Source organism: Schistocerca piceifrons, chromosome 1 (assembly GCF_021461385.2).
Source record: "Schistocerca piceifrons isolate TAMUIC-IGC-003096 chromosome 1, iqSchPice1.1, whole genome shotgun sequence".
NCBI lineage: Eukaryota > Metazoa > Arthropoda > Insecta > Orthoptera > Acrididae > Schistocerca > Schistocerca piceifrons.
Window position 1 is genome coordinate 779,321,338 of NC_060138.1, and position 25,260 is coordinate 779,346,597.

The 25,260-nt window shown below is 42.5% G+C and overlaps 1 protein-coding gene across 2 annotated transcripts in view; it reads right to left on the reverse strand.

Moving 5' to 3' along the window:
- Positions 1 to 25,052, reverse strand: part of LOC124712792 (5-phosphohydroxy-L-lysine phospho-lyase-like) — a 316,431-nt gene extending 291,379 nt beyond the window's left edge. The window contains exon 1 of one of the 2 annotated variants that reach the window (XM_047242898.1): positions 24,882 to 25,050. In XM_047242898.1, coding sequence (XP_047098854.1) covers positions 24,882 to 24,964 — 83 coding nt within the window. In that variant the 5' untranslated portion in view covers positions 24,965 to 25,050. Of the gene's footprint in view, positions 1 to 24,881 lie in introns of both variants that reach the window. The other variant, XM_047242899.1, reaches the window with a different exon arrangement.
- Positions 25,053 to 25,260: the final 208 nt, after the last annotated feature.

Here is a 25,260-nt window from a genome sequence, read left to right on the forward strand (position 1 = left end):
CAAACGTGTGGTTCCTGAAGAGGGGCAGCAGCCTTTTCAGTAGTTGCAAGGGCAACAGTCTGGATGATTGACTGATCTGGCCTTGTAACAATAACCAAAACGGCCTTGCTGTGCTGGTACTGCGAACGGCTGAAAGCAAGGGGAAACTACAGCCGTAATTTTTCCCGAGGGCATGCAGCTTTACTGTATGATTATATGATGATGGCGTCCTCTTGGGTAAAATATTCCGGAGGTAAAATAGTCCCCCATTCGGATCTCCGGGCGGGGACTACTCAAGAGGATGTCGTTATCAGAAGAAAGAAAACTGGCGTTCTACGGATCGGAGCGTGGAATGTCAGATCCCTTAATCGGGCAGGTAGGTTAGAAAATTTAAAAAGGGAAATGGATAGGTTGAAGTTAGATATAGTGGGAATTAGTGAAGTTCGGTGGCAGGAGGAACAAGACTTCTGGTCAGGTGACTACAGGGTTATAAACACAAAATCAAATAGGGGTAATGCAGGAGTAGGTTTAATAATGAATAGGAAAATAGGAATGCGGGTAAGCTACTACAAACAGCATAGCGAACGCATTATTGTGGCCAAGATAGATACGAAGCCCACGCCTACTACAGTAGTACAAGTTTATATGCCAACTAGCTCTGCAGATGACGAAGAAATTGAAGAAATGTATGATGAAATAAAAGAAATCATTCAGATTGTGAAGGGAGACGAAAATTTAATAGTCATGGGTGACTGGAATTCGAGTGTAGGAAAAGGGAGAGAAGGAAACATAGTAGGTGAATATGGATTGGGGGACAGAAATGAAAGAGGAAGCCGCCTGGTCGAATTTTGCACAGAGCACAACATAATCATAACTAACACTTGGTTTAAGAATCATGAAAGAAGGTTGTATACATGGAAGAACCCTGGAGATACTAAAAGGTATCAGATAGATTATATAATGGTAAGACAGAGATTTAGGAACCAGGTTTTAAATTGTAAGACATTTCCAGGGGCAGATGTGGACTCTGACCACAATCTATTGGTTATGACCTGTAGATTAAAACTGAAGAAACTGCAAAAAGGTGGGAATTTAAGGAGATGGGACCTGGATAAACTAAAAGAACCAGAGGTTGTACAGAGATTCAGGGAGAGCATAAGGGAGCAATTGACAGGAATGGGGGAAATAAATACAGTAGAAGAAGAATGGGTAGCTTTGAGGGATGAAGTAGTGAAGGCAGCAGAGGATCAAGTAGGTAAAAAGACGAGGGCTAGTAGAAATCCTTGGGTAACAGAAGAAATATTGAATTTAATTGATGAAAGGAGAAAATATAAAAATGCAGTAAGTGAAACAGGCAAAAAGGAATACAAACGTCTCAAAAATGAGATCGACAGGAAGTGCAAAATGGTTAAGCAGGGATGGCTAGAGGACAAATGTAAGGATGTAGAGGCCTATCTCACTAGGGGTAAGATTGATACCGCCTACAGGAAAATTAAAGAGACCTTTGGAGATAAGAGAACGACTTGTATGAATATCAAGAGCTCAGATGGAAACCCAGTTCTAAGCAAAGAAGGGAAAGCAGAAAGGTGGAAGGAGTATATAGAGGGTCTATACAAGGGCGATGTACTTGAGGACAATATTATGGAAATGGAAGAGGAGGTAGATGAAGATGAAAGGGGAGATATGATACTGCGTGAAGAGTTTGACAGAGCACTGAAAGACCTGAGTCGAAACAAGGCCCCCGGAGTAGACAATATTCCATTGGAACTACTGACGGCCGTGGGAGAGCCAGTCCTGACAAAACTCTACCATCTGGTGAGCAAGATGTATGAAACAGGCGAAATACCCTCAGACTTCAAGAAGAATATAATAATTCCAATCCCAAAGAAAGCAGGTGTTGACAGATGTGAAAATTACCGAACTATCAGCTTAATAAGTCACAGCTGCAAAATACTAACACGAATTCTTTACAGACGAATGGAAAAACTAGTAGAAGCCAACCTCGGGGAAGATCAGTTTGGATTCCGTAGAAACACTGGAACACGTGAGGCAATACTGACCTTACGACTTATCTTAGAAGAAAGATTAAGGAAAGGCAAACCTACGTTTCTAGCATTTGTAGACTTAGAGAAAGCTTTTGACAATGTTGACTGGAATACTCTCTTTCAAATTCTAAAGGTGGCAGGGGTAAAATACAGGGAGCGAAAGGCTATTTACAATTTGTACAGAAACCAGATGGCAGTTATAAGAGTCGAGGGACATGAAAGGGAAGCAGTGGTTGGGAAGGGAGTAAGACAGGGTTGTAGCCTCTCCCCGATGTTGTTCAATCTGTATATTGAGCAAGCAGTAAAGGAAACAAAAGAAAAGTTCGGAGTAGGTATTAAAATCCATGGAGAAGAAATAAAAACTTTGAGGTTCGCCGATGACATTGTAATTCTGTCAGAGACAGCAAAGGACTTGGAAGAGCAGTTGAATGGAATGGACAGTGTCTTGAAAGGAGGATATAAGATGAACATCAACAAAAGCAAAACAAGGATAATGGAATGTAGTCGAATTAAGTCGGGTGATGCTGAGGGAATTAGATTAGGAAATGAGACACTTAAAGTAGTAAAGGAGTTTTGCTATTTGGGGAGCAAAATAACTGATGATGGTCGAAGTAGAGAGGATATAAAATGTAGGCTGGCAATGGCAAGGAAAGCGTTTCTGAAGAAGAGAAATTTGTTAACATCCAGTATTGATTTAAGTGTCAGGAAGTCATTTCTGAAAGTATTCGTATGGAGTGTAGCCATGTATGGAAGTGAAACATGGACGATAAATAGTTTGGACAAGAAGAGAATAGAAGCTTTCGAAATGTGGTGCTACAGAAGAATGCTGAAGATTAGATGGGTAGATCACATAACTAATGAGGAAGTATTGAATAGGATTGGGGAGAAGAGAAGTTTGTGGCACAACTTGACCAGAAGAAGGGATCGATTGGTAGGACATGTTCTGAGGCATCAAGGGATCACCAACTTAGTATTGGAGGGCAGCGTGGAGGGTAAAAATCGTAGAGGGAGACCAAGAGATGAATACACTAAGCAGATTCAGAAGGATGTAGGTTGCAGTAGGTACTGGGAGATGAAAAAGCTTGCACAGGATAGAGTAGCATGGAGAGTTGCATCAAACCAGTCTCAGGACTGAAGACCACAACAACAACAACATCATATGATTCAGCTAAAGCTGATATTCTGGTTGCACAGAATGAGCATATGATCAGTGAGTCTGAACAATACAAATTCCAAAGTGTTCAGATAGCTGGTAAGCTGTCATGGAACGTCCATGTACAGGATTTTGTTCAAAAGATGAATGCAGCTGCATGTACCATTGGAGCAGTATCTGCAATAAATGATGTTCCAGCACGAAAATTAGTTTAAATTGCTTGTTTGGATGATGTAAAGCATTATATTCTTCCCATTTTCAAAGGGCATTTTTGTCTCAGAAATAGGCTGTTAGAGCAATGTGTGGTGAAAATTCGGGAATATCATGTCGACCTCTGTTCAGGATTCTGGGAATACTGGCATGGCTTTTCTATATATATTTTCTTTAATGTCGTTTATTGTTAGCGATATGAGCTTATTCCACAGATTTAGCAGCTTTCATTTAGTTAATATTAGGTAGTAATCCAATCTGAATTTGCACGACAACTCCTTGATTCTTATGCACAGAGGGCGGCAATCATTTTCGATAACATACAAAAAAAAACAACAAATTATCAATAATCTTCGTTCTTTGAGGTCCAAGGTGAAGAATTTTGTAATGGCTCATTCCTTTTATTCTCTCTGGGAGTTATTGGAACAAAATTTAAGCAACTTCCCTTGTTATATTATTGATTACATGAGTAAACTCAACAGCTGGTCATCTGCATTGGATTTGTCTGCATTTTATTTTATTTATAATTAATTTTTCTGATACAATTTCATATACTGACTCATTGCAAAACCATAGAGATTGGGTCTTCGATTTCATCCTATTTGAACTGGACGTGTAAATCTGTTTTATATATATAGTAGTGTCTATATGTGTATGTCTGTGATCTCCTCACAAATGTCTGGATAGATTTCAGTCAAATCTGACACAGAAACAGCAGGCCTCAGGTGTATCAGCACTGTGGGATTTGTAACCTCCTACCTCCAATAGGAGTGGAGATACACAGAGAAACCTCTTTTTTCCATACACAGAGAAACCTGTTTTATCCAGCCCCTGGCATATAGGCTGCCCTGCATAACAGGTATGTTGTATGGGAACAGTATCGGCCTACTAAATGACCCTAATTTGCAGGTCAGCCTTCATGTCAGGGGCAACGAACATTTTTCTGGTCTGGAAATGTAGGTTGCCCTGTATGACAGATGTGTTGTGTTTGAGTAATGTTGGCCTGCTGTATCGTCCTACTTCGCACAGTGACCTGTACATCAAGGGCAAGTAAATGACATTCAAGCCCCTGATGTGTAGCATGCTCTACACGACAGCCATGTTGCGGGAGCAATGTAGGCCACTTTATTGAATTGTATTCCAGGGGCTACACATGTCAATGAGCATTGCTGGGGACAGGTTGAGATGGATAGAGGAGGGGATGAACAGAGTGAAGGAGAGGAGGAAATGGTTAGAGAAAGGGGAGGTGGGAGAGATGCCTGAGGCAGGTGAGAAGTGTAGAGGGATGGTGGGCAGATGGAAAAGGAAAAGAAGTAAATAGAGATGGAAAGAGAGAGGGGGGGGGGAGAGGATATGATCAGAGAGAGGAGGAAGGAATAGATGGTCAGAGTTGGGGGTGGAAGAAATGGGCAAATGGAGGAGGAGGAGATGAAGAGACAGAGAGAGTGGGGAGGACGAGATAGATATAGTTGGGCACATAAGGTGAACAGACAGAGAGAGGAAGAGGTAGACACAGGGAGGGGGAGCAGGAGGTGTGTTCAGTATATGTGTCGAACACATACGCAGACGAAACCGCAATGAAAAAGTTAGTATAAATATATAAAAGAATCTCTTGCACAATGAATAGCCCTGTAGGCTGAAAAAGTCTGTAAGTCACTCCTGTTTACAAAGAGGGTAAGAAGATTGGCTGCATACTATTTAAGATCAAAACCACTGAACTATATCTGTTGAAGGAGCCTACAGCATACTCTAAGCTAAAAAATTGTGACGTTGCTGAAGGAGAACAAGCTTCTCTCAAAGTACTGGCGAAGATTCAGGAAAAACCACTCGTTTGAAAACAGCTTGTTTTATTCATACAGGAAATTTTACAAACACTAGAAGGGGATAACAGGTAGATACCATCTTCCTGAATTTCCGAGAGGCGTTCCACACTGTACCACGTGATTGTTTCCTACATCTTACGGGGACTGGTTGGAGGAAAATTTGACTAATAGAACTCCGACCGTTATAACGGTCAACAAATGTTCCACAAAAACGAAAATAACATCGAATGTCTCTGAAGGTGGAGGGAAAAGACCTCTAATGTTTTCAGTTTATATAAACAATATATGACACGGGATCAGCAGCACTACAAGACATTTCGCTGTTGTGCACAGGAAAATATCGTTGTTTGGAGAATTTACGGAATTGCAGAAAGTCTCGGCGAATATTTGCACTTGCTGTAATGAATGGCAGTTCTCTTTAAACGTGAATAAACGAAATATAACGCCCATAACAAAAAGAAAGATCCCAATAGTATCCGGTTATGAGGTAAATAATGAACACACACAGTGCAGTCATATAAATGTGACTACCGTCTATATTCGGCGTCAAAGTGCACAGGCGGACGGTGGTAGCACTATCAGTGAGGGTATACACGGCATGTCAGGGGGACGCAGATAAAAGTGCAGTCGTTGTCTTAATGCGGAAACGGAACGATTTATTTGATGTTCAAACGGACATGTTCATTGTGTTTCGGGCCAAGGATGGATGCATTTCCAAAAAGGCAAAGTTTGTAAATTATTTGTGTGGAGATGTAGTTCAAGTACACCGTGATTGACAAGATAGCAGTTTCCAAAACTGGCGCAGAGGCACCTGTGGTGCACCAGAAACCATGGACGACAGGGGTGAACGACGGCAGCGGAGGTGTGTACGGGTGAATAGACGTGCAACTGTTCAGAAACTTACCGCCGAGATGAGGCAAGAGGGTTTCAATAGTGTGTTCTCAACTATCATTCAGCGAACGTTACTGCGTGTGGACCTCCGCACCAGGTGCTCGGTTCATGCAGCCATACTGACTGCTGTTCGTCGGCGACGAAGGCTGGAATTTGCACGCCAACACTGGATGTCTACTGAGTTACGGGAGGTGGCCTTTTCAGGAGAACCACTTTTATGTCCCATCGGACAAATGGTTGCAGCAATCGTCAAATGGGTCCAGGCCAGAGGATGGAACGTTATCGTCTGGGTAATGTGTTCCTGGTATTCCCTCGGTGGACTCATCATTCTTGAACGCTCAATAATTCAGCGCAAGTGTGCATTTATCATTGGGAACCATGTGCACCTCCACATCCAGTTTATTTTTCCTCTTCATAGTGGCATCTACCAACAGGGAAATGTAACGTGTCACACAGCTAGTAGTGTACATGTGTGGTTCGAAGTGCACCAGGATGAGTTTACCATGCTCCCCTGGCCATCTCTGGGTCCACTTCGATCGGCCTGTCCGCGCCCTGGAGATTCCACCGAGAAACCTAGCGTAACTGGCTAGGGTGCTGGAGTCAGCAGGGCTCCACATCCATGTCGACACCTTCCAGAAGCTCAATGACACTTCTTTCACGCCTCGCAGTGGTTCGCGCTGCAAAAGGTGGTTATTGAAGCTTTTGACATTAATCTGACTGCACGGGGTATGTGAGCGTCAAATCATTTTTCGGGGTAATAAAAAGCGATATGAATTAGAATGATCACGTAGAATAAGTATCGGGTAAGGCGGATCGAGGACTCAGACTTGTTCAAGGGCTCTGGGAAAATGCAATGGACCTGTGAAACAAATCGCATATATGACGCTAGTTCGATCAGTTCTGTTGTCACAGCGTTTAGAGTAGACATCAAATAGGCATGACAACACACGTGAACTGACTAAGAGATGCGGTGCTAAGACTGTAACAGATTATAGCCCATTCGAAAATGGAACAGCAGTGCTTGGGAAGTGAAATAGGAATATTTGGAAGAAACACGACGTAGTTCTTCCGACACCTGTTTGTGTTAATTTAGAAAACTTGTAACGAAAATGACTGTGCAACCTTTATGCTGTCAGCAACGTAAATATCGTGTAGGCAACACGGGAATAAGATGGGAGACTTTAGAGTACACATCGAAGCACATGCAGCCTCTTTTCCATCGCTCATTTACGCGAATATAGAAGAAAGAAAATCGATGATATAGTTACAGTGTATCCTGCACCATGGACCGTAAAGTGGCTTCTGGAGTATATATGTATAAGGAGCAGTCAAATAAAAACAGTACAAATAAAAGAAGGTAATCGCCGCAGCTGTTCATACATTTCTCCCACTGTGGGACAAGATAGTCAATGCCTTTATGGAAAAGTGTTGCCTGCGGTACCATGATTGTACCAAGGCACCTTTCGTTCGAAGCAAAGTGGCGGCCACGAGTGTCTTTCTTCAGGGCTCCAAAAATATGTAAATCGCATGGGGAGAGACGGATTGTACGGATTATGTGTAACAGATTCTCAGCGAAACTTCTGCAGCGTAGTCTAAACAACCTTGGCAACATATGGGTGGACCACAAGATTCTCTGGGAAGGCCTTACACATCCCCCATATAGTTCCCATCTCTCACCGTGCGATTTCCATATTTTTGGAGCCCTAAAAAAAGACATACGTGGCTGTCGATTTGATTCGGACGAAGATGTCCAGGCCTGGGTACCATCACGATTCTGTAGCCAACCGCAGATATTTTTCCATGAAGGCCTTGACTGTTTTGTCTCGCAGAGGGATAAATGTATTAGCAGTTATGGTGATCACTTTTGAAATAATAAATTGTTTACTTAATTTTTCCCATGTGCCTTGTTTTCATTTCACTACCTCTTGTAGATCCCCTCAAGCATGAAAGTGGAATTTGATGTCTCAGACGTTCCACAAAACTCTAGGAATCTTGCTGATTCCTTTCGTCATAGGGATAAAAATTATGCATCAACTTTAGACAGATGAATGCAGCACTGGATCGGCTACGGCCCATAATCAATTCATAGCAGATCGACTTACGCACGCACGTATCACAAAGGCGGTAGGACAATCATCTTGTAAACACTATGTAGAACAGTAGATGCTTCTGGATTATTTTTTCGACACTGTCAACTTTGCTTTTTATCTCTGCTGTTATCACCCAACACTACTAAACAGTTAGCAGTGATGAACTGTTGAATATACAGTATAGTCACTGGCCTGACATTCTGAGGCCGTTCTTAGTATAGTCTACATGTTATTGATACATTTGATCAGTGTTTTGATATTTATATCTACCAAATTAAATGGGAGTAACAAATGCTGAAAATGAAGAAGTTCATGTTAACAATGTTTAAGGTTGCAGCTTATTACTAACGGCGTTCAATTTGTTTGTTAAAGAGGTAATAGAGAAGGTGCGACGCAAGGCTGGTAACGATAATAAACTGCAAGGATAGTGCAAAACAGTTACCAAAGCTGAGGTCCATAAAGGGCGCGGCCCCTTCTGCTGAAAGAAGGGAAAGTTATAATAGACAAGAAACATAGCAGAGAATTCACAGGTCGGGAGAAATAAAACAAAGATGACACTAAAGGAGCGCAACAGAAAGGAGAAAAATGCTTTGTTAAACTACAAAATTTGGATAAACCCAGTGGAAAAGGAGAAATAATTGTAGGAGAACAAGATGGCGTGATATGTGGTAAGGTATTAACATAGTAGTGACGGGTACAGCGAATGTAACAGTAGTTGAAGGAGACAAAGCTTGTTTGCGGTTTGTATACAGAGAGAAAGAGATAGACAACGACCAGGAAGAAGTGGAGGATGATGTATGCAGGGTCGGAAGACTGATGATTATATAAGAAATGGTGCCTAAGAAAAGATGGGCTGCAAACAGCCTCGTAACGGAAAAGCCTGATACGGTGAAGAAATACCTGTAGGAGAATAAGAGCAAATAAACACCTGAATTGGCCATGACCATGAGAATGTCAGAGTCAAAGCGAGAATCTAACCACAAAAGCCTTCATCTATTTTAAATGTCGTTTTAATTCTGTGGTTTCCCTTAGACATCACTTTCTCTTCATTTCTTGTGAGAAAGGGAGTTAGTGTCGTCGTGCTGATACACAGGGTTAGTGGCGATTTGAATCTTCATGCATATGTCATGTTCAAATTAGGAATCTTGTAACGGAGCTGTTGTGGAATGTTTGGAATGGAATACGGCAGTCTGTATAATACGAGGGCAGTTCAATAAGTACTGCAACACATTTTTTTTCTCGGCCAATTTTGGTTGAAAAAACCGGAATTTTCTTGTGGAATATTTTCAAACATTCCCGCTTCGTCTCGTATAGTTTCATTGACTTCCGACAGGTGGCAGCGCTGTACGGAGCTGTTAAAATGGCGTCTGTAACGGATGTGCGTTGCAAACAATGGGCAGTGATCGAGTTTCTTTTGGCGGAAAACCAGGGCATCTCAGATATTCATAGGCGCTTGCAGAATGTCTACGGTGATCTGGCACGGTGAATCGTTGGGCAAAGCGTGTGTCATCATCGCCGCAAGGTCAAGCAAGACTGTCTGATCTCCCGCGTGCGGGCCGGCCGTGCACAGCTGTGACTCCTGCAATGGCGGAGCGTGCGAACACACTCGTTCGAGATGATCGACGGATCACCATCAAACAACTCAGTGCTCAACTTGACATCTCTGTTGGTAGTGCTGTCACTATTGTTCACCAGTTGGGATATTCAAAGGTTTGTTCCCGCTGGGTCCCTCGTTGTCTAACCGAACACCATAAAGAGCAAAGGAGAACCATCTGTGCGGAATTGCTTGCTCGTCATGTGGCTGAGGGTGACAATTTCTTGTCAAAGATTGTTACAGGCGATGAAACATGGGTTCATCACTTCGAACCTGAAACAAAACGGCAATCAATGGAGTGGCGCCACACCCACTCCCCTACCAAGAAAAAGTTTAAAGCCATACCCTCAGCCGGTAAAGTCATGGTTACAGTCTTCTGGGATGCTGAAGGGGTTATTTTGTACGATGTCCTTCCCCACGGTCAAACGATCAACTCTGAAGTGTATTGTGCTACTCTTCAGAAATTGAAGAAACGACTTCAGCGTGTTCGTAGACACAAAAATCTGAACGAACTTCTCCTTCTTCATGACAACGCAAGACCTCACACAAGTCTTCGCATCCGAGAGGAGCTCACATAACTTCAGTGGACTGTTCTTCCTCATGCACCCTACAGCCCCGATCTCGCACCGTCGGATTTCCATATGTTTGGCCCAATGAAGGACGCAATCCGTGGGAGGCACTACGCGGATGATGAAGAAGTTATTGATGCAGTACGACGTTGGCTCCGACATCGACCAGTGGAATGGTACCGTGCAGGCATACAGGCCCTCATTTCAAGGTGGCGTAAGGCCGTAGCATTGAATGGAGATTACGCTGAAAAATAGTGTTGTGTAGCTAAAAGATTGGGGAATAACCTGGTGTATTTCAATGCTGAATAAAACAACCCCTGTTTCAGAAAAAAAATGTGTTGCATTACTTATTGAACTGCCCTCGTACAATGACAAACCTCTGCCTTTAGGAGCTATCAGGACTACATTCTTTGCCAGCTGTTCTCACTAAATCCTCTTCGCGTGCAAAGGATACGATGGACGGTAACCAGAAATTTATCTTGTCAGAACTCTTCGTCGTTAAAACTCTCTCCTCCAGAAGCAGAATAGCCAATCTACTAAGCAAATACTGACGGACAGAGAGGATTACAAGTATATATAGATAGCATGCAGATCTGTGAATGCGTGTTTGAAATGAGTCATCAATTTCTCATGAATGATTCTCTGGCGTTTTGTTGGTTGGTGCCACAGTAAACTACATGCAGGACTGAATTAAGAAAGGAGCAAGATCTGATTAGGCATATACACTAAATCATGTTCTTATTGATTCATATGAAACCTGGTATATAACTTTGTAATAACTCGTCGCATAAATGGAAGGCATCATCTAATGTTTTAACGGCGGTAGAGAATTGTCGGCAGTCTCCGCATCATACTTAATAAATTCATTCCAACATTTTGTGGAACAGATCACTTACAACTACCGCGTGTCGAATGAACCGTATCCCTCTTTTCGAAGCTCTCGAATACTGTCTGAAAGAGTACACAGATAGATACAAAAGTCGTAGTTTTTTCTCTGTCCTGGAAGGCAGAAAGGTTACGAGCGTTGGCTACACTGTAAAATACATGTCATTTCACTTATTATCACCTGCTAGAAGCCGGCCGGTGTGGCCGTGCGGTTAAAGGCGCTTGAGTCTGGAACCGCGTGACCGCTACGGTCGCAGGTTCGAATCCTGCCTCGGGCATGGATGTGTGTGCTGTCCTTAGGTTAGTTAGGTTTAATTAGTTCTAAGTTCTAGGCGACTGATGACCTCAGAAGTTAAGTCGCATAGTGCTCAGAGCCATTTGAACCACCTGCTAGAAAATGTTGAACCGCTTAAGAACCGTTTAAGATATCATAATTCTGTGTTCACCCACTTGAATTAGGAAAAAGTCCTCACTAAGCGACGCACTACATCTTTTAATAGCCATATTAGTTAGAAAGATATCAGTATCAACTTCGCTTTTCCACATGGATATAATAATGTTTGCTCCTAGTATCGAAATTTTAAAAGAGACGAATTCGACGGCATTCTTCACTTTAAAATTCAATTAGTAGTTTCAGAGAAATTACAATATTTACAATTTTGGATTTATCTCTTTTGAACATGAAATCTATTGCTGTCTTACGCACAAGTTCGTGTTATACGGAACTTCTGCGTTAGGCTGTGGGGCGCTCCAGCTTGACGTAGCTAAGAGCCTTCTTAGAAATGCGAAATAGTGGAGAGAGGTTTAGTTTAAAACTGATAATAATCACACTTTACTACATGTGGTAGCACCGACACACCAACTAGCAGGCGAAGGACATAGCATCTAAGGATAATTCAACAGTTAACTACTGTAACATTTCTACTCTTGTTTCTGCCAGAGCTTGCAAAGAAAGGTCCACGTCAAAAATTGAATGGATTTGTAAAACAAGAAAACTGAGGTATGAAGATTGTTAAGTAGTAACTTTGCATCATGAGTTTAATGACAAGATACACAGCTAAATTGTAAAATGACATCAGTGACAGCAATAAAAATGAAATCACAATAATAAACACTTGCTTAAAAGGCCCATCGTTCACTGCAGTGCACTGCTGCAGTCGCTGGTGCAAAAACTTCTGGACAGACCGAAGAAATTCTCCCGTGTCATTACACATGCGGCAACAATGGACTTTTCAAGTCCTCTTGGTTCGTCGGAACTTGTGCATAGATTTTTTGATCTCGCCGAAACTACCAATCGGATTTTGAAGAGTGAAACTCCATTCAGTTCGTCTGTTTTAGAATGACGATACTATATAGCAGTAATAATTACCATAGTCCCACTGGAACCAACGCGACCATGAAAGGAGACTATACGCCGTTTAGTGAGGACTTTCTCATACTGCATCTAGGAAAAAAGAGGGTTGTAATATGTTAAACGGTCCATGAAACATCTGAGGTGAAGCCGGCCGCGGTGGTCTAGCGGTTCTAGGCGCGCAGTCCGGAACCGCGCGACTGCTACGTCGCAGGTTCGAATCCTGCCTCGGGCATGGATGTGTGTGATGTCCTTAGGTTAGTCAGGTTTAAGTAGTTCTAAGTTCTAGGGGACTGATGACCACAGATGTTAAGTCCCATAGTGCTCAGAACCATTTGAACCATCTGAGGTGAACATTGTAGCTGGCTCACCCTGTATTAATGTTTATAGTGATCTCCATGGTGTTTTTTCTGAATATTCCTGCAAAGAAGATGACATAGCTTTTATTTAGTGATATCGAGTGTGGCCATGATTTCTGTGTAAATGAGTGGCGCGTATTCCAGTAAAGTTAGTCTGAAAGCAGTGATTTTCCACAAAGGACGCTTACTTCCTTCCATTCCAATTGGACGTGCAATTAATCTAAAGGAGACATATGAGAACTTTAAAGTACTGATCACATCTATCCAGAATGAGAAATACAAATAGCGTGCAAGTGGACGTCTGAAGGTAAATGAAATTCTTCTCGACATCTGTATCTACATATATATTCCGCAAGTCACGTACGCTTTGTGGCGGGGTACCCTGTGCCAGTACCAGTCATTTTTATTCCTGTTCCACTCTCAAATAGAGCGAGGGAAAAAACGTCTATCTATGTACTTCCATGCGGACCCTAATTTCTCTTCTCCTATTTTTGCGATCCTTCCTCATAATGTACGTTGGCAGCAACTTTAAATATCTGTTCTCTAAATTTTCTCAATAGTGTACTCGAAAAGAACGGTGCCTTCCCTCCAGGGATTCCTGTTTGAATTCCTAAAGCGTGTCCGTAATACTTACGTGTTGTTCGAACGGACCGTTAACAAATCTAGCAGCCCGCCTCTGAACTGCTTCGATATCCTCCCTTCAATCCGACCTCGTAGGTATCCTAAACACTGGAACAGTACTCAGGAGTGGGTAGCATAGTGTCCTGTGTGCCGTCTCCTTTGCAGACGAACCAAAGTTTCCTAAAATTCTCCTAATAAACGGAAGTCGACCATTCGCTTCCTCTACTACAATTATTACATGCTCGTTCTATTTCATATCACTGTACAACGTTACGCCTGGGTATTTAATCGACGTGACTGTGTCAAGCAGCACACTGACAATGCTGTATTCCAATGTTACGGGGTTGTTTTTCCTATTGTATTAATTTACATTTTGCTACACCTAGGGCTAGCTGTCATTGATCACACCAAGGTTGGTTTCTTGGTTCGTATTTTGTGGGAGGGGACCAAACAGCGATTAGCCGAGCGGTCTAGGGCGCTGCAGTCATGGACTGTGCGGCTGGTCCCGGCGTAGGTTCGAGTCCTCCTTCGGGCATGGGTGTGTGTGTTTGTCCTTAGCATAATTTAGGTTAAATAGTGTGTAAGCTTAGGGACTGATAACCTTAGCAGTTAAGTCCCATAAGATTTCACACACATTTGAACATTTTGAACCAAACAGCGAGGTGATCGGCCCCATGGATTAGGGAAGGATGAGGAAGGAAGTCGGCCGTGCCCTTTCAAAGGAACTATCCCGGCATTTGCCTGAAACGATTAAGGGTAATCACGGTAAACTTAAATCAGGATGGCCGGATGCGGGTTTGAACCCTTGTCCTCCCGAATGCGAGCCCTGTGTGCTAACCGCTGTGCCACCTCGCTCGATCATATCAACTAGAAATTGTGTCTACTTTGTATTTTCAGTATGTTCTCCTTGAATCTCAAATTATCTCAGAGCTTTCTGCTACGTTTTTCAGCCTGCTCTCGGTCCCGAGAATAATTTGAGAGTGTGTAATTTCCTGGAGAGCAGTAAATTCGGGAACTTTGTTACCTATACAACCACAATTTAGTGATAAAATTTTGACAGTCGAAGTGTCATTACTCTGAAAGCGGTCTGGCTTCGCCCTCCGTGTGTCTTCTGGCAAGTGTTCATCAGAATACATCAAACTGCCGTTTATCCTAAAATAGCCCCATTGCACCCCGCAAGTGTTCTGTGACCTGAGTAGCTGCTTCCTTTGTGCAGTGCACCCTTGAAGGGGAGTCCTACATTTCCCCATCCCATAACGCCCCGAATGGGACAGCAGAGAAAGAACAAATCGCTGTTGGGGAAAAGAATCGCTTGCTCGTTATGAGCTACTGCTTGGACAGAAGTATGTGATGAAAACTCGCCTCTGTTTCTGTCTACTCCACTCTACCCCAAGAATGAGTGACTACCTCCGGTACACATTAAATTGGGTCTCGTCAAAAGATTTAGTGAAAACTATGGGCAAAACTTCATTCACATTCATTCATTCTCGAGAGAAGTCTGCAAGGAGCAAGGAGCAAAAATAAAGCAGGAAATAGTTATAGGACCACAAATTAGGGAATTAAAGTCTGGTGAACATTTCCTTGATTTGTTGAGCGATATTGAAAGTATGCCAAGGCTCTCTATAATAAGTGGCAGCAAGGAGTTTCTAGCCAACCGCAGGGCACAGAACTATTGCGATGTACAGAAACTACTGAGATCGTAGCAACTTATTGAATGTAATATATTATTTCTTGTATCATGATTTGGACTTCTTACTTTCTAACCTTGGCGCCGTTAATGACGAACACTGAAAACGGTTTCCCCAGGACATTTATCAAATGGAAAAACGTTATCACGGGAATTGGAGTACCACAGTGTTGTGAGACTGCGGGTGATTCGTATGATGCGGCGTTCCTGAGACAAAGTATTGCAGAAAATCAGGAAGAAAATACTTTTCAATATGATTCCTTGCTCTGTTACATATTCCTTTGTTCTTTTGTGTACTATTCTTTTGTGTGTTATTTGCTTTTGGAAGTCTCGCTGCGAGAGCGTGTAATTTTCCTAGATACGTACATACATACTCACGCACGTAAATACATACGCGTACAATGATAAATCAAAACATTACGGTCACTGCCCAACACTGATGGTGTTACGGGCACGTGACGCAGTTGGGGAAATCTAGAAACGGAGCAGAGACGAAAGGGAACTCATTCTGGCAGCGATACCGATGAGGAAGTCCACTAACATCAGAGACTGTGACAAAGGGCGGATTTTTATGGCCCGGCACCTGGGAACGTGCACCTCGGAAACGGTGAAGTTCGTCGGCTGTTTGTGCGCTATTGCCGTGAACGTCTACGGAAAGTGGTCGAAGGACGGTGAAACCACGAGTAGGCGACAAGGTGTTGGTCGTCTACGCCTCGTCACAGAACGTGGAGGTTGGAGGCTAGCGCACTCTGTAGAGCAGGATGGGCGACAGTGTGGTGGGAAAAACGACGAGAGAGTACATCTACATCTACATCTATACTCCGCGAGCCACCTTACGGTGTGTGGCGGAGGGTACTTATTGTACCACTATCTGATCCCCCCTTCCCTGTTCCATTCACGAATTGTGCGTGGGAAGAACGACTGCTTGTAAGTCTCCGTATTTGCTCTAATTTCTCGGATCTTTTCGTTGTGATCATTACGCGAGATATATGTGGGCGGTAGTAATATGTTGCCCATCTCTTCCCGGAATGTGCTCTCTCGTAATTTCGATAATAAACCTCTCCGTATTGCGTAACGCCTTTCCTGAAGTGTCCGCCACTGGAGCTTGTTCAGCATCTCCGTAACGCTCTCGCGCTGACTAAATGTCCCCATGACGAATCGCGCTGCTTTTTGCTGGATCATGTCTATCTCTTCTATTAATCCAACCTGGTAAGGGTCCCATACTGATGAGCAATACTCAAGAATCGGACGAACAAGCGTTTTGTAAGCTACTTCTTTCGTCGATGAGTCACATTTTCTTAGAATTCTTCCTATGAATCTCAACCTGGCGCCTGCTTTTCCCACTATTTGTTTTATGTGATCATTCCACTTCAGATCGCTCCGGATAGTAACTCCTAAGTATTTTACGGTCGTTACCGCTTCCAATGATTTACCAACTATGGCATAATCGTACTGGAATGGATTTCTGCCCCTATGTATGCGCATTATATTACATTTATCTACGTTTAGGGAAAGCTGCCAGCTGTCGCACCATGCATTAATCCTCTGCAGGTCTTCCTGGAGTACGTACGAGTCTTCTGATGTTGCTACTTTCTTGTAGACAACCGTGTCATCTGCAAATAGCCTCACGGAGCTACCGATGTTGTCAACTAAGTCATTTATGTATATTGTAAACAATAAAGGTCCTATCACGCTTCCTTGCGGTACTCCCGAAATTACCTCTACATCTGCAGATTTTGAACCGTTAAGAATGACATGTTGTGTTCTTTCTTCTAGGAAATCCTGAATCCAATCACAAACCTGGTCCGATATTCCGTAAGCTCGTATTTTTTTCACTAAACGTAAGTGCGGAACCGTATCAAATGCCTTCCTGAAGTCCAGGAATACGGCATCAATCTGCTCGCCAGTGTCTACGGCACTGTGAATTTCTTGGGCAAATAGGGCGAGCTGAGTTTCACATGATCTCTGTTTGCGGAATCCATGTTGGTTATGATGAAGGAGATTTGTATTATCTAAGAACGTCATAATACGAGAACACAAAACACGTTCCATTATTCTACAACAGATTGACGTAAGCGAAATAGGCCTATAATTATTCGCATCTGATTTATGACCCTTCTTGAAAATGGGAACGACCTGCGCTTTCTTCCAGTCGCTAGGTACTTTACGTTCTTCCAGCGATCTACGATAAATTGCTGATAGAAAGGGGGCAAGTTCTTTAGCATAATCACTGTAGAATCTTAAGGGTATCTCGTCTGGTCCGGATGCTTTTCCGCTACTAAGTGATAGCAGTTGTTTTTCAATTCCGATATCGTTTATTTCAATATTTTCCATTTTGGCGTCCGTGCGACGGCTGAAGTCAGGGACCGTGTTACGATTTTCCGCAGTGAAACAGTTTCGGAACACTGAATTCAGTATTTCTGCCTTTCTTCGGTCGTCCTCTGTTTCGGTGCCATCGTGGTCAACGAGTGACTGAATAGGGGATTTAGATCCGCTTACCGATTTTACATATGACCAAAACTTTTTAGGGTTCTTGTTTAGATTGTTTGCCAATGTTTTATGTTCGAATTCGTTGAATGCTTCTCTCATTGCTCTCTTTACGCTCTTTTTCGCTTCGTTCAGCTTTTCCTTATCAGCTATGATTCGACTACTCTTAAACCTATGATGAAGCTTTCTTTGTTTCCGTAGTACCTTTCGTACATGATTGTTATACCACGGTGGATCTTTCCCCTCGCTTTGGACCTTAGTCGGTACGAACTTATCTAAGGCGTACTGGACGATGTTTCTGAATTTTTTCCATTTTTGTTCCACATCCTCTTCCTCAGAAATGAACGTTTGATGGTGGTCACTCAGATATTCTGCGATTTGTGCCCTATCACTCTTGTTAAGCAAATATATTTTCCTTCCTTTCTTGGCATTTCTTATTACACTTGTAGTCATTGATGCAACCACTGACTTATGATCACTGATACCCTCTTCTACAATCACGGAGTCGAAAAGTTCCGGTCTATTTGTTGCTATGAGGTCTAAAACGTTAGCTTCACGAGTTGGTTCTCTAACTATCTGCTCGAAGTAATTCTCGGACAAGGCAGTCAGGATAATGTCACAAGAGTCTCTGTCCCTGGCTCCAGTTCTGATTGTGTGACTATCCCATTCTATACCTGGTAGATTGAAGTCTCCCCCTATTACAATAGTATGATCACGAAACTTCTTCACGACGTTCTGCAGGTTCTCTCTGAGGCGCTCAACTACTACGGTTGCTGATGCAGGTGGTCTATAGAAGCATCCGACTATCATATCTGACCCACCTTTGATACTTAGCTTAACCCAGATTATTTCACATTCGCATTCGCTAATAACTTCACTGGATATTATTGAATTCTTTACTGCTATAAATACTCCTCCACCATTGGCGTTTATCCTATCCTTGCGGTATATATTCCATTCTGTGTCTAGGATTTCGTTACTGTTCACTTCCGGTTTTAACCAACTTTCCGTTCCTAATACTATATGCGCACTATTTCCTTCAATAAGAGATACTAATTCAGGAACCTTGCCCTGGATACTCCTGCAGTTTACCAATATTACGTTAACTTTTCCTGTTTTTGGTCTCTGAGGACGGACGTTCTTTATCAACGATGATAATGTCCTCTCTGGTAAGCCGTCAGGTATTTTATCGTTTCGCCCAAGGGGGGGTCCCTCTAACCTAAGTACGGTGTTTGAGAGCACCCCGTTCAGCACCCATTGCTGAACCTGGTACACCGCCGCAGACGACCCATGCGTGTTTCCATTTTCAACCAACGACATCGTCTGTTATGATTGCAGTGGGCACAGGATCGTCAAAATGGACCGTGGATCTATGGAAATATGTCGCCTGGTCACATGAACAACGTTTATTATTACACAACACGCAAGGTCGATGGTCGTGTCCGCATACGCCATCATCCAGGCGAACCGCTACTCGAGACATGCATGGTGCCGCGGACGCAGGACGGTGGGGCAGAGTTTTGCTGGGGAAAATTCCAAGGAAGTGGAATTCACGCACGAAACAGATAACTTGTTCGTTGCAAGAATGCCATTCTGCATCACGGAGACTCTTACTCACAAAATTCCACGAGTTCAAGTTTCAAAACAAATCAAGGGACACCCAACCTCGCGCACCATACATCTTGCGTAATGATCACGGTGCCACAGCTAGATATATCATGGCATAAAAAGAGGGGAACCGACACTCTTTATTTCAAATGGTTCAAATGGCTCTAAGCACTAAGGGACTTAACATCTGAGCTCATCAGTCCCCTAGACTTAGAACTACTTAAAGGTAACTAACCTAAGGACATCACACACATCCTTGCCCGAGACAGGATTCGAACCTGCGACTGTAGCAGCAGCGCGGTTCCGGACTGAAGACTTTATTTCCACGAATCGAATAAGAAGGGGGAAAATGAAACTGGATCACTACGTATTCTCCACCACACAGCATAAGGTGACTAGGAATTCAGATATGGATGTAGATGCTCAATCTGCCGTTACCTCTCTGCTGGTGTTCCATGCTTTGCAGGAGTCCCTCTTGTATACTTTTCTGTGTTGTTTTCCCCGGGATAAATCATTTAACTGTTGTACCATAGTCACAGACTAGTGTTTTGTCGAAGAACAGAAGTATTCCTTTAAGCGATGCAGGCCATGAAGGGAAATTTTGTAGTAGATAGTAATTGTGAACCTAGTCACGTATAGACACTTGAACTTTTCCTTTGGCAGGCGTACGAAATCCAATTGAGCACTGTTCTGGGTTATTGTTTAACCATGTCATATCTTAGGTATTGTGTCTTGAAGTGCGGAGAGCGACAGTGAAAACTGAATTCAATTACTGCCAAGTTAGTGGCCACATCCACATACATGCTAGGGAGACAGTTGTGTCCTAGATTATGTCGATGGTGGACTGTTGTGATTGCGGTGACCATGATTTGAGAACACAACATCGAGGTTATCTGTACCCGTACTAAAATAGTTTGAGTCAAATGTCGTTAGATATTTCAAAAATTGCGTTCTGAAAAGCTAAACCTCAAATTTAAATGAGAACCATTCCCCCCACTGCATCATACATTCATTACAGTTCCACGTAGAAGCATACGATTCATAAGAATCTTTTGTTCAGAGGCATGAAAAATAATAGAGCAATAGGTAAAGTGAACTGTGGTTAGCCGATCACTGAGGAAGAAGAGAAGTTTTCATTCGCTTCAAAGAGTACCTAACAATTTAGCTTATGGACTGACGCAGCCTCCACTATTTCAACTCGCACCACATTCACCTGGGAACTGATTGCTAGCACCTTGTCACGATATAAAACACATTCATATGATGTTATTTTATCCGTGTTGGATCTTGTGAACTCCGCTGCCGTTAATGATAGTTAGTGAATGACGCAACCAGCCACAAATACTTTTTTAATGTTTTATTTTAGCGCCATAACCGGTTTCGGGCTAGCATGCCAATCCTCAGACGGATAATATTTTTCGTTACACTTATGTTTTGGTGAACAATGTGCTGCCTGCTCCACAGTGTACAAGAATATTCGAGCATTTAGTGCTACCTGTCAGTTGGTTCATTAGTAAAAATACGCTGAAGTGCTTGCATTTTTATATATGATGCAAATAGTTGTAATCACTTACATACGTTCCAGTAGATGACGACTTGTGTTGTTGCGGTACATTTGATTTTCTAGCTCGATGTATATGTTCTTGAATTCCACATGGCATACATGTTGTAAATAAATTATTGTGGCACATTTCGTAATATTTTTAAAATGTGTATTGAGCATCACACATGTGCTATGCACTTAATTTTTTTTGTTTACAATGCAAAGGTTATCATTAAGCAAAGAAATACAGATATCGTTCATTAATTATTAACCAAGGATGTAAACTGAGAAAAGATGATATGTGGGATGTGCGAAATGTAACACGTTAATAACAGAAAAATGTTTACGTCTAATATAAACTTATTTTTAAATGCTCATTTAGAATGTGTTGGGGTCAGCTAGCCAATAAACATTTTCTCTATAATTTCCTTGGGCTGTTTACGGAAATCAAACACAAATTGCACCCTTAACACTCACACCACTGCAACTAAAAAATGGTGTCTTGAAGCTCATCAAGCACTCCAACTTCTTGACGGTTATTATTATTTAAGGTGCAACAGTAATGTAAAACGGGTCGTTTTTGTTGCTTAAAAACTTAGTTGTAACTTTCTAGAATGACGACCAAGCCTCACTCAGCTATTTTTGATTCGAAACAGGACTCGAACATAACTTTTCGTGTGTCAGGTCCAACAGACACAACTTATTACAGTTTCTCTTCCCATGGTTGAGGAAAAATCTGGAAGACATACTCGAAACAGTGTCCATCTTTGGTTAAGATGGTTAAGGCTTTCACAAGCTGTTAATTTGGCCCAGCTTAATACGTGGAGCTAATGACGGATTTTGTTACGGATCCAAGGGGTTACTGCGTAAGAAGAGGTAGGGCCAAAGAGATTATCATAAAAGTTACAATATTTATCAAGCAGTACAACAGTTGCACAGAAATTACAATTTCATATTATTATTAATTGAAGTAACATATAAATTATGTCTCACTAAAATCTCTAAAAATGTTTTTTTTAATTTTTTTAGAGAAAATACCAATTCTAACTGTAATGATACACCACATTAAGATTCAGCACACTAAAAAGAACATGAATAAGACATTTGCATTAATAATGCCTTTTTTCGGCGTTAGCCCCGTGTAATGCATCTAACAGACTGAGTTACGAGCTTATCTTTACATGATTTATGACGAATCGGTATGTAACGTATTAAGAAGGCAAAACTTGTTAGCGTTGTCTTATTGCGTGAAAAACGAACACTGGTATAATAACGGTCTACGTTTATAATGTTGTGCAGCAAGGAGATTTGTCAGCAGATGTCTGGAAGACGCCACGAAAAAGTAATTCCAGTACTGAATCTTCGAATGAGTGTGATGAATGTTTTGTTACCCTGTACCGATTATGATTGCAAATAGCGGAATTATTAAACACCAGGCCGTTTCTCTGGGGACCTGAATTCAATACGTAATTGACTGAAATGCAAATTTGCTGAAATGTTATGTGAAGCTGAAGGATATAACATTGCTGGTTTTAGCTTCAATTACAGATTCATCTTATAGGACAACACATTTCTTGTGATCATTTATCGAATAATTGTGTTCCTGATCAGTGTAGACGATATTTTTCTAAAGTCAGTCTCTACATCGCAAAGAAGGCGCTATTGTTCTTTTACTTTGGCGGCATTTTCACGTAGCGTGGAGTTGGGATGTAAAGGAGTTGATGGAGGTAAAAGTTTATTTGAATGCTCACATCAACAGTTTAACGGCTATTACGGTTTCAACTGACTAATCATGTCGAATACCTCATACCCACTTCTTGAACGATGGCTATGTCAAACTGTTTATGGACTACTGGTACTGAAACTGGTATAGTCATAAATACTTTACCTGTGTACTGACTGAAACAAACTTTTTAGTTAAAAGTAATGCACTCCCTGGAGGTGTTAGTTACTAACAAATGAAAAAATCTAACAGAGACAGAGAGACGAGGTCGACGATCTGAATACCACCAAAAGGCTTTGTTCGTTTCACGAGCAGCTGTTGCTTTCCTGTAAGACACCGCGGTTGTGGAAGGTCGCGTAAGAAGAACTGTAAACCGGTCGGTGGGTCTGGCAGAGAAATTCGTACGAGTGGTAGGACCAAATGTTACATAAGAAAAAGAGTCCATTTTGATGCCGTGTTGTTTGACTTACAAAAGAGGTTCCATAGTGCTCCACATTGTCGTTTGGTGAACAAAATGCGAGCTTATCGAGTATGAGACCAGATTTGTGACTCCCGAGTACCACAAGGGAGTGTTGTAGTGCCATTGTCGTTAGCAATATATAAAAATGATCTAGTGTAAAACGCCGAAATCTCTCCACGAGGTTGTTTGCAGATGATGTTGTCGTTTGCAGGACTGTGGTAACACAAGAGGACTTAGCCAAACGCAGGACGTCCTGTAGAGTAAGGAAGATTGGTATCTGCACTGGCGGTTGAACATGTGCGGAGCGAAATGGAACATACTGCACGTAAATAAGTACAGAGATCGATTACTGCTCGATTATGCTGTTGGTGAAAGGTAACAGTAAGCACCGTACAATACTTATGGATAACAGTCCGGAGCGATCTAAATACAGGGTTTAACATGGGGAATGGTCAGTATTCAGGCCTACATGACAGGAACGATCATTCGAAGCAATAGAGTTTAGTAAATATGGGCTCTAAAATGCGTACCTTAAGAGCTATGAGGTAAATCTTCGATGCTGTGAAACAAATCTCTTCTAATGCAAGCTCTTTGCTTTCCGTATTTTGAGAGGTAGTGGTATCCAGCAAAAAAATAAGAAAAAAATGCCTAGTTGACATGGGCTCTGAGATGCATACCTTAAGAGATATGATCACTTCTTCACCATCGATATTGTCAAATAAATCTCTTATTGCGCAAGTTCTTTTGTTTCCTTGTGTTGAGACATGGTAGTATGGACGCAAACAAGAAAAAAAATGGTTCAAATGTCTCTGAGCACTATGGGACTTAACTTCTGAGGTCATCAGTCCCCTAGAACTTAGGACTACGTAACCTAACTAACCTAAGGACATCGCACACGTCCATGCCCGAGGCAGGATTAGAACCTGCGACTGTAGCGGTCGTACGGTTCCAGACTGTAGCGCCTAGAACCGCTCGGACACTGCGGCCGGCTAAACAAGGAAAAAGTGTCTAGTGAACATGGGGTCTAAAATGCATGTCAAAAATGAAGTAGTGCCAAAAGCTCTTAAGGTATACAATTTAGAACCCATTTTTACTCGACTTTCGAATGATCATTCCTGTCATAGCCCTGAATATTAACCATTCCTCCAGAGACAACCTGTATAATGACCACACACCTCTAATTGTAGAACGTGTGATGCCGGGTTGGAATTCATTGGAACCGCCTAAGGAAAAGCAATTCAACCACGAAATAAACGGCTTACTACAACGTGTTTGATATATTCTTGAGTGTTATTTATTAGTCTGGAACCGTTACCAAGTAGGAATAACAGAGGAGAGAGACGGAGAAAGACAGAAAACCCAACGACGACGGCAACTATTGTCACGATGTTGTTCAGTTGGAACGAGAGCATTACAGAAATGCTCAACAAACTCCCGTCGCAGTTGCTTCAAGACAAGCGTCGTGTATGACGCAGAGGGTCGCAGCTGAAGTTCCGACAGCATACGTTCAAAGAAGAGTCAGACGATATTCGGCACCTCCCACATGTGTTTCGCTAATTGACAACAACCAGAAAATCAGAAATATAGCAGTTCATGCGGTAGTTTATAGACTGTCGTTCTTCCCATGCACCATTTGTGAATGGAACAGAGAATGTGGGAAGTGATAGTGTTACCAGAATTAATATGCGTCGCACACTGTTAAGGTGGCTTGCTGAGCTGTAGATGTGTAGAGATAAGCCAAATTACCACAAAATGAATTCCGGAACGAACAAGCACACATGCTGAGAACGGCAGAGTACTCACGAGATATACTTCTGGCGGAGCAGCAGCGTCTGGTCCCTGGTCAAGCTGTCGCCATCCGAACAGCCGCCGCTGCGCGCGTCCATCGCTCGCACTCTCTACTCGCGCCTTGCGCCCAGCTGCGCCAACAGCCGGCAGTCTACGATCGGCGTCGGCCGGCGGGTTCTACCTGGACCGCCGCCAGCTCTCCCAGAAGCCGTGGCTTTCTGCCCGCCTGCTAGGTGGCGCTGTCGGCGCGTAGTTCGCCGTGCGACCGTGCTGCGGCAGCACCGTGTAGTGGCTGCGTACCTCCTGTCTCTTGTTCTCGTACTCAGTTTGATAACGCCACAGAAAGAGAACCACGGCTCAGAATGACGTCAAATTTGACAGTTTATTTATGAAT